Source organism: Cydia amplana, chromosome 3 (assembly GCF_948474715.1).
Source record: "Cydia amplana chromosome 3, ilCydAmpl1.1, whole genome shotgun sequence".
NCBI lineage: Eukaryota > Metazoa > Arthropoda > Insecta > Lepidoptera > Tortricidae > Cydia > Cydia amplana.
Genome location: NC_086071.1, coordinates 148,659 through 159,053, shown reverse-complemented (window position 1 = coordinate 159,053; position 10,395 = coordinate 148,659). Strand labels below are relative to the sequence as shown.

Below are 10,395 nucleotides of genomic sequence, written 5' to 3'. Positions count from 1 at the left end.
GACAAAATCGTGAAACTACGTATTGGCCTCTTTTTCATTATTCTTAATTCTGAAAGAGGTGGATAATGCGAGTCGATGCCGTTTTCTCATTTTAGCAAATGAAATGATCAACAAATGTAATTCTATGGTATAGTCCTTCGTGGACCGCTCCAAGCAAGCTCCAAGTGCGGTGCGGTAGTGTGTTATGGCTAAAAGCACGTACGGCGGACTGTCTAGACACACGATCGAAGAGGCCTCGGACCGGACCAAGGTTACGGTCCAGTATATCCACGGTATATCCGTCTGAAAGCAACTTTATAGTCGATTTATAGTCGATTTAGACTCTCGCGCGAGCCACGAGACGAACCGCGAGCCGCGCCACGAGACGCGAGTCCACCGCTTACAAGCCGAACGCGAGTGTAAGCGGTGGCTCGCGTCTCGTGGCGCGGCTCGCGGCTCGTCTCGTGCCTCGCGCGAGAGTCTAATCTGCCTATTAGGATTCTATCTCCTATGCTTGGCGCGCTGCGCTACTTCCGATGCAAATTGACATTATCTTAACAGTTGTTTGACACTTTTGACACTCACTAGTCAAGAGTCTTTCACTCATGCGGTTCCAATGCAGTAAAGGACCTAGGAAAATCTCTAAAACCTAATTTTAAGTGTGATACATCACACAAGGTTGCTGCTACTTGCTAGTAGTTCATGATAAGATATTTCTGTAACGTTGCGTGGTTAGTGATTAAGTCGTATTCAAGTTACCCGTCAGGTATTTTGTACAGCGCGTTTATCTTAGTAGAAAGATGTCAGCAAAGCGTCAGGCCACCACAGAGCTAAATCATGATAATTGGGACCAAGATGACCCTGACGAACATGAAGAAATGGGCACGTTCAAACCTGCTTCTAAAGAAGCTATTGAGAAACGTGTGATCAGGACGGCTAAGAGACGAACTCAAAATTCTTCTGAGGGGGTAAGTACATCTAATACCTTTAAACGAGCAATTCTTGTTTATTTATTTATTTATATATATATATTTCGGGGATCTCGAAAACGGCTCTAACGATTTCGATGAAATTTGCTATACGGGAGTTTTTGGGGGCGAAAAATCGATCTAGCTAGGTCTTATCTCTGGGAAAACGCGCATTTTCGAGTTTTTATATGTTTTCCGAGCGAAGCTCGGTCACCCAGATATTTTACATTAAGTGAAATAATTAACGTTTTATTTCATTTCATTTAACTGGCATTTCTTCAGTAGGTAAACTTAGGAAATGTATGTTATCTTAGGAAATGGAACAATTGGCATCATTCCTATTGGCTCTACCTACAGGTTAATAAATATAAAAGTGTATCCTGCTCTGAAATGTGCAATTTCTTTGTTGCCAAATTTCCCCTTTGTGAATAATTACATGACATTCACATCACAATTACTTAACATATATATCACATTTTAGTACAACATAAAACATTAGAAATACTGGATTAATATTCAATTTCAATTTTATTGTGTTCTAGGCAAAACAAGGTGTCTTCAGTGGTTTTGGAGGCTTCAGCAAAGCACAACCATCATCATTTGACTTTTTGGCTAACTTGACTAATGGCAGCAAACCTGTGAATGGATCAACTTTGAGTAAAACAGACACCGCTGTTTCATCCAGCGGCTCGAACAGCAGCCTAGCAACTAGCAGTCCCAGCGGGGGCCTGTTCACCCTCCCAGTGTCATCATCTTCTAGTAAAACTCTTTTCAATCCCACTTCACAGTCATCATCATTGTTCGGGGGCTCAGTGCCTACTTCATCATCCAGCTTGTTTACTGCTTCAAAGGCAGATTCAACGGTTGGAAATTTCTCTTTCAAACAACAGTCCACCAAATCGAGTGACACAACTAAAACTGAATCTACTTCTGTAGTATCATCCACCATGTTTGGTATACCACCCAACAATACAGAAGCTAAAAAGTCTTTATTTTCAACAGCACCTATATCATCACCATTCAAGGCCCAGACAGTGTCTAGCCTAAATACAATTACACCAAACTCCAGCATTACATTAAAAATGGAGACCAAAAGTTCAGAAGATAAATCAGAAGAGAGTGACAAAAAAATGAGATATTACACAAAACTCAAAGGATTGAACGAATCAGTATCTGATTGGATTAAACAGCATGTAGAGAAAACACCTTTGTGTATATTGTCACCAATATTTAAAGACTATGAGAAACATCTAAAAGAAATACAATCAGAATATCAGGGTCCTGATTCTAATGATGCAACAAAGAAACATTCCGAGACCAACACCATTATAATAGAATCTAAAGCAGAACAGACTAATATCAAGTCTTCACCTTTTACTGGCTCTAGTTCTCTATTCTCAAGTTCAAATCTGAAGACAAACTCAACGTCCCCATTTTCGACACAAAGCAGTCCGAATTCATTTGGTGAAAAGGGATTTAATAGTGTTAGTAGTGCTTCAAGCCCCCCAAAAACACAAGGATTTTCTTTTGGCATTAACAGCTCCCCCCAGAGCTCAACTTTAATGACAAACTCTCCTGAGTCAACACCATTTTCATTTGGGGTCGGAAAGCCATTTAGCATCAATAACTTCAATGCACCTAAATCTACAGAAGAAGAGAAAAATGAGGATGCCGATGATGAACCACCTAAAGTGGAATACACACCTGTTGTAGAAAAAGACAGTGTCTATGAGAAAAAATGTAAAATATTTGTAAAAAAAGATGGCAACTTTGCTGACAGGGGTGTTGGTACACTATATATTAAAAAGATTGAAGAAAGTGGAAAGTATCAATTGCTGGTTCGTGCTAACACTAATTTGGGCAATGTGATGCTAAATCTAATCTTAGCTTCAGCTATACCTACTCAGAGAATGGGCAAGAATAATGTCATGATGGTTTGCATACCGACACCTGATGCCAAACCACCTCCAACTTCAATACTTATAAGAGTCAAATCTTCAGAAGAAGCCGATGAACTGTTGGAAACTCTTAATAAATACAAGATGTAGCCCATTATACACAGTTATAGTTTCAACACATTAAACTCCCCACTCCTTTCTTTGCATACTAATTAAGAGTACTTCCTAATAGATCTATTTGTAGAAGAAAGAACAGTCTAAATCATGTTCTGCTCAACAACAACGCTTCCAACCTGTCGGCTGCGATTACGATGCATTGATGTCTCATTGGCATACCTCGCAACCGAGCTAGCAAATCTGTAGCAGTTGTACGTCAGGGTTATCACTACTACGCATAAACTAAAGTACAAAAAATATATTTTCTTTGTTTTCAAACACACCAATATTATCAAGCAATAAAAATTCCATGTTAATATTTGAAATAAATGCGAAAAAAAAAACGTGATTTTATAAACAAAATAACAGATACATTGAGACGCATCTAATATTGACATTGACCTGTTAATTTATATTATTTGACAGTAAATTGAACCGGGTTATATCGGAAGAGGGTCAACAAGGTTCTCGATCAATTTTATTAATCTCACATACAATAAAGTTAAAGCAAAATGTTTCATCATAATCGCCAACCCTGACACAAAACTGTCATATGCTACGGTTTTGCTAGCTCCGTTGCGGGGTATGCATTGGCATGTTGGGCCGATATATTTCTAAAGTCTGTAGAGGCCTGAAGGCTTCTACAAACGTTGCAACAAATGGCATGCAATATGAATTGAATCGATCGACCAATTTTCCGTTTCAAGAAATATCAGAACATTGTTAACAAAACTTGAAATGTATAAAAAGTACTCATAGAGGTTGAACATTGCTTTTGTGTAATGTAGGTAAGTATATCATAGTTCCTTATAAAAAAAACAGGAAGTATTGCTAATTAGTTCGTGTGGAGTGGGATGAGTTCTCTTGGATTTTAACTATTTGAAACGGTAAATAAAATGTTATTATGTATTAAGTATTTGAAGTATTTCAAATGTCATTGAATGATCATCAAAAACTTTGTTTTTCTTTTCTATGATTTACCTAACCTCTATCTCAACAAAACTTCCGTGAGACACAGATATCAATACACCTTCTAAAACAAAGTCCCCCGCCGCGTCTGTCTGTTTGTGTGTATGTATGTTCGCCATAAACTCAAAAACTACTGAACGGATTTTCATGCGGTTTTCACCTATCAATAGAGTAATTCTTCAGTATTTAGGAAGGTTTAGTTAGGTGTATAATTTGTTAAGGTTTTGTGTAGGTAACCCGTGCGAAACCGGGGCGCTATTAACTATATATTAAAACGGGTCCCATAGTTCTTAATTCACTGACATAAGAGCTATGGGATATATTTTTGAGTATGATGCGTGCACCCATATTTTTACACTTGACTCAAGTAGTACCAGGCGTTGCAGGATTGTCATCATTATTACTTTGTAATAAAGTTGAATGCTGATAGGTGGAGACCTCTGTCTATTGGTCACCACCAGGGATGTTGCGGATGCCGATTTTTTGACATCCGCGGATGCGGATGCGGATGCGGATTTTTAAAGGCTCACATCCGCGGATGCGGATGCGGATGCGGATGTCAAGATTAGGTACTTAGAAAACGTCAAATATTACATTTTTAGTATTTTTTTATTTAAAAAAAAGAAACGTTTAGTATTTGAACAAGAATATAGGTGCGTTATATTTAATAAACAGTAACTTGGCCGACTTTTCTGGATCTAGACCAGTGTTTTTCAAAGTGTGGGTCGCGACCCCCAGGGGGGTCGCGGCACTTGTCCAAGGGGGTCGCGAAGTTCAGCTTTGATTTGAGAGAAACTTATGGAAAGCAATTTCATTTTTTAAACTTAAAAATAATCCAATCCTTTAAAATTTAATGTTATAGGTCGTTAATGTACATATTAATAAAACAAATCATTACCTATCTGGTAAACTGTATTTTAAAAGTGAAGGTTTAACTGTATTCAGTGTGAAGAATGAGCTTGTTTCATTCTGACTCTTAATTTGTCAAACCGCGGTTTCTGCCGCGACACGCAGACGATTAAATCATTTTCCGAATTCAATCTATTTATTCCTTTTTTTGGTTTTGATATCGATCATTGATGAAAACGTAAGCTCGCATAAATATGAAGTAGCAAATGGGATCAAAACTTTAAGGGCTTTTTTGCCAAACACTGACCAGTGGTTCCTTTGTTATAGGTACTAGATAGAAAAACGTAGAAACGGGGTTTGGGGGTCGCGAAAAATTTTAGTGGTCATAAAGGGCCGTGACACCATAAAGTTTGAAAAACACTGATCTAGACGATTTCGTTATAGGTAATTACGAAATGACCTAGCACTTACGCCGCCGCTAAGACGTTCCTGTACCGACTTGTTCGACATCCGCATCCGCATAAGCTCCGCATCGATTTTATGCGGATGCGGATGCGGATGTTGAAAATAATGCGGAAGTTCCGCGGTTGCGGATGCGGATGCGGATGTTCGCAACATCCCTGGTCACCACCATAGCAAGTTTGTGGCAGGTGAAATTAGAATTTTATGGCTCCTCTACACGATGGGCCAACGCCGGCCACTCCAAGGGACGCAGCCATGCCACAGATTATATAATAGGCCATGCGGTAGAATGAGATAGCAATATCACTTGCTCCCTCTAACGCATAAATGCGTCCCTTGGAGTGGCCGGCGTTGGCCCATCGTGTAGAGGAGCCATTAAAATATATATCGGTATACGGAGTCAGTATTACTGACAGAGGTCACATTTGTTGATCCTTAGATATCCTTAGCCACCAATAAGTAATGGTAGATGAATGGTAGCACTGGTTATCGTTAGGATCTCATAAATTGTATTACTTGAGGCTGAGTAGCAGTAAAAATGCAACGAAATGTAGTCAATTGCTTTTTATTATATTTTATATACATTTTCTTTTATAAGAAATTTATAGCGCATAAACATAGAGAATCAAGGCATAAAATTATAAAGAAATCACAAATTTAAAAATAGAATATTATTGAATGACACCAAAATAAGGCCATGGCAGAGTTCTGTTACCTATCAACTTATCAGCAATGATCAACATTGGCATACAATATTTTATTAATTTTACATGAGCTACTCTTATTCCATAAAATATAAAATTCTGCACATAAATTAACTATTGAAGTTCATTTCGTAAACAGCATGTCAAAATCTTGGAGAGTTAGTTGACATAAAAACAGTGTTAACATATTGTTTTTTCGATTATTACCTAATGCCATAAGGTCGGAGGTAGCTTTCAAGACAGCAACTTAAGTATCTTTAGTCTAAGTTAACTGCACCAATTTGAAAAGAACAAAGTGAGTGTCATTATAAACATCATATTCTCATAGAATATTGACATTAATGATGACATAGCTACACTCTGCCACTGCAAATGCCATGCAGAGTTAGCTTGGTCTGACTCTAAATGACATAAGATAACTTCCAAGACAGTGACTTTTTTTAAATGAAAATAAGCACAACAAAATGTGACATTTCAAAAAGTACCACATTATTGCTTACCATAAAGATGAAATTTCCTTGTATCTTTATACAAATAACCTGTCAGAGCATCCTTATGGCAAGTGACAACGTGGTACCTTTTGCTTGAGAACGTCACAAATACAGAAATACTTTGTTCAGTTTTCAGTTACAATTTTTTACATACAAGAGTAGGTATTTGAAATTGCTGATTTCAAAAGGATTTTAAGCAAATGGTGGAATGTAATTACCCAATAACATAACTGTTAGATGTCATTTGCCCTAATCCCATCTGAATCCTTTGCATGTGTATTTCCACATTGTTTTGAAATTGCCTTTGATGTTGTGGCTCCAGTTTCATTTTTATCTGGTCCATGGTTCCTTGCAGCACACACAGTTCATAAGCGTTTTGGTCAGAATCTGATAAACTTTTGACTTGCAACATCAAAGCAGTGAGGTCAGTTACAAGGTCAATCAATGTGGCATCCTTCACTGATCCATTATGGTTTTTCTCTACTAATATTGCTGCCTCCTCCCTGCATTTCTCCCGCAAATGTGAGGGTGCCAACATTGCAGCTAGGCTCGGCCCTGGAGCAATCTGGTGGCAATATGTTTGCACTTCATTTATATATTCTTGCAAATCCATGTTCATTCTTTCTAAATCAATAACAACTGCAGCATATTTCCTTTCAAAATCTTCAGGCATTTTTTGCCCAAATGATTTTCTCTTCTCTGCTTCACAGTTATATTCCCTTAGTCTGTTAATTTTTACTTTTTTGGCCTGCAAAACTTTAGTCAACTTGACAATTAGTTCGAGGAGAGGGAACGGGTAGCTCCCAATAGTGTCCAACTGTTTTGTTATATCTGAGCATCCAATCATAGGATCTCCTTGTGTGTTGTTATTTTGCACTGAAGGATTGTACAGATTGATTATTTCTTGCATGACATATCTCGGTCTAAACTTCTGTGTTATACTGGACAGACATATTGTGTCAGGTGGCTCATTGGACAAAACTTCATAGTCTGGAACAGAATGAGTGCCCAGCTTTGGTCTCTCAAATGTTATCCTGTATGTGTTGTTAGAGGTGTCCACGGCATCTATGCATCCAGTAAAAAGTCCATCCTGAGGTTTGCGCAGCCGCGCTGTTACTTTAGTTCCCACCACTAATTGCATAGGAATTTCATTTGGCAAATCTTTGATACATATATCAGCACTTTTCCTCTGTTGAATATATCGTATCAATTTCCTCTTCCTTTCTAATTCCTTACGTTCTTCAGCAAAAAATGCTTGGGAACATCTACGAGGCTTGCCCATCATTCTTCTGATTTTAGCCCACTGAACCTGAGTGAGCTTATGATTGGCCAACTGAGGAAATGATTCTTTGAGACAGATCATGAAATCATTCTCACCATCAAACAAAGCTTTGTCAATGTTGCTGTAAAAGTATTCAAAACATACCCACTTGTGGGCTTTCGGGAGTTTAAGAAGGTTTCTCAGCCTCATGCCGATCCGTTGTCCCGATTTGCGGTCTGGTGACTGACTGTTCACAGTCTCTATTTTATCATCATACTTGTCATGGTTCCTTTGCACTTTTGAGGGGGATTTCTGTTTTTTAGCACTTGATTGTTTGTTAGGTGTTTTAGACAATATCTTTGGAATTCGCTTTGGTGACTGCCTGGGAGGAGAGGTATTCACAAAATCGTCAACAAAGATAAATCTATTTTTCTTTCTGATGCGCGCAGGCATTCCTCTTGCATTGAGTTTTTGCACTGGTTCGCTGGGTACCGGTTTTGGCGGTAACTTTGTTCCCACCCTGTGAAGGCCGAGTGCTGCAGGCCCAAACGCTGGCGGCACGTCGTCCTCATCCGGCAAGTCCAAATCCATCGGCTCATCCTTGACTTTGACTTGCGACCTCGACAGATTATTAGCATCTTGCGTCCCTAAACGAAACCAACACAACAAATTAGTAAAACGATAACGACACTTAAAAGTAGCCGCCGTAAAGCCAGGGTTTTGACGTAATTATGCTCGCGAAGCAAGTGTCTGAAGTAATTTCCGTCATATAATTCCAAATTTCAACAATTAAAAATTGACAATTCGCCAACAAAATTTGAATTTTTTCAAATTTTGAACAGCTTAGGACGCAGTATTCGAAAATATGAGACACAATCACAAAGACTTCGATAGTGCAGTATTCTACAAGAGTAAACGAATATTGTATTATTTTTAATAAACATTAGGCGTTTAAATAAAAAGGTAAACACGCTAAAAATACAAATAAACTTACTTTCCGATTTATCCGCCATATTGATATAAAGTAATTTTGATTTGAAGATGAATGAAAGCGCCAAGTGTTGATTATGGTATCACTGTTCGAGCTCTTCAATGTTGACACATTTTGAGCGTATTTTACTTGAAATATTATTATTGTTGATAGTTAATTTTATCCTAGTGAATTAAATTTTTTTTTTTAGTGAAACCTTTTCTCACAAGTTATCAAAAAAGAGATTACATTACGATTCTAATTTTTTTGCAATGTGTTACTTTTGTAATAAAATTACTTAATTAACAGTGTACCAACCGAATACACAGTACCATTACCAACACAGAGGGCCTACCGCGAACCACGTTCGACGTGTTAACTCCCTGTCACACTTACGTACGAATTTAGACATAGACATAGAAAAACTTTATTTAACATCACATTAATGGTACATTTGAACATACTTAGATTTACAAGTGCGACAGAGAGGCAACACGTCGAACGTGGTTCGCGGTAGGCGCTCAGGGCTATAACCGCGAAAATCGAATTTCGCAAATTGCGGGCTTTTTTCTCTGTCACTCTAATTACGCCTGCATTGGAGTAAAAGAGAAAGATCCCCGCAATTTGCGAATTTCTATTTTGGCGGTAGCCCCTCAGTACATTCGTTGTTTGACGCGTCGGACCTTAGAGGATATAATCAAACGGAGTAGCCAGGCGTTCCCCTCTGTTGAAATTCTATTTTTACGTTACGCATACATTTGACGTGCCCTTCCCCCGCAAAAATCAGCAGACTATTTTGAACAGAAAATTAGAGACAAGGCGTCTCTGTTTGGTTACATCCTCTAAGCGTCGGACACAGTTAAAGCCTATATACACGGTAGGCAACGAGCCATCTGACTGTCCTATATATAATTGGTCAAACCAATGTGTCAGTAAATAAGAACAGAAAAAACTATACTCATCCTTTTCTTTTGGGTGCTAGTACTAGTGTTAAACAAAGATAGTATGATTCTCTATATCAATGTTTGAAATGAGACAGTCCTTTGACAAACTATAGTCTATAATAAATTATGTAATGGAATCTTGCAAGTTAAATTTGATCCACTTCCCGCTTTCCGATTGAGCTGAAATTTTGCATACACAAGTCGGGTGACAATGCAATATTATGGCACCATGGAGCTGATCTGATGGTGGAGACAGGAGGTGGCCATAGGAACTCTGTGATGAAACAACGCAACCTAATTGTGTTAGGGGTTTTTAGAATTGTCTCGATGAGTATTAATTATTGTCTGTCGTAAATAAAGTACAGTCAGCGACAAAAGCGTGTACCAAAAATGATATTTTTGCCAAAAACTTATATAGATGGTCAAGCAGATCTTGTCAGTAGAAAAAGGCGGCAAATTTGAAAAATGTAGGTGCGAAGGGATATCGTCCCATAGAAAATTTGAATTTCGCGCCTTTTTTTACTGACAAGGTTGACCAGCTTTATGTTATCTGTGCTACAACTTAAGCGGAGTCCAGAGTGGACGCTAGATGAGATTGGCGCCAATTATTTTCCTGATCAAATCGGTCCATTTGCCCAGCGCGTCTGGACACGGCTTAAACTGCTACATGTCAATATGTCATGTCATTGTCAAACAGGGGTGCCAACTTAGGGGTTTTACCACTAAATTTAGGGGAAAAAAAGC

The 10,395-nt window shown here is 38.4% G+C and overlaps 2 protein-coding genes across 3 annotated transcripts; one reads left to right on the top strand and one right to left on the bottom strand.

The window, feature by feature from the left end:
- The first annotated feature begins 677 nt into the window (after positions 1-677).
- Positions 678-3,041, top strand: LOC134662332 (nuclear pore complex protein Nup50). 2 transcript variants are annotated; one of them, XM_063518520.1, is made up of 3 exons: positions 678-947; positions 1,490-1,706; positions 1,950-3,041. In XM_063518520.1, exons 1-3 carry the CDS (start codon positions 780-782, stop codon positions 2,993-2,995), a joined length of 1,431 nt encoding a protein of 476 aa, XP_063374590.1. In that variant the 5' UTR covers positions 678-779; the 3' UTR covers positions 2,996-3,041. The 2 variants fall into 2 exon arrangements, with proteins under 2 accessions (XP_063374590.1, XP_063374589.1); XM_063518519.1 differs by having other exon boundaries at positions 680-947; positions 1,490-3,041.
- A 3,630-nt stretch (positions 3,042-6,671) lies between these two features.
- LOC134662321 (protein lin-9 homolog) lies at positions 6,672-8,860 on the bottom strand. The gene is made up of 2 exons (XM_063518507.1): positions 8,732-8,860; positions 6,672-8,384 (listed from the first exon to the last, which is right to left on the bottom strand). The coding sequence occupies exons 1-2, from the start codon at positions 8,748-8,750 to the stop codon at positions 6,691-6,693; spliced, it is 1,713 nt and encodes a 570-aa protein (XP_063374577.1). The 5' UTR covers positions 8,751-8,860; the 3' UTR covers positions 6,672-6,690.
- Between the last annotated feature and the right edge of the window lie 1,535 nt (positions 8,861-10,395).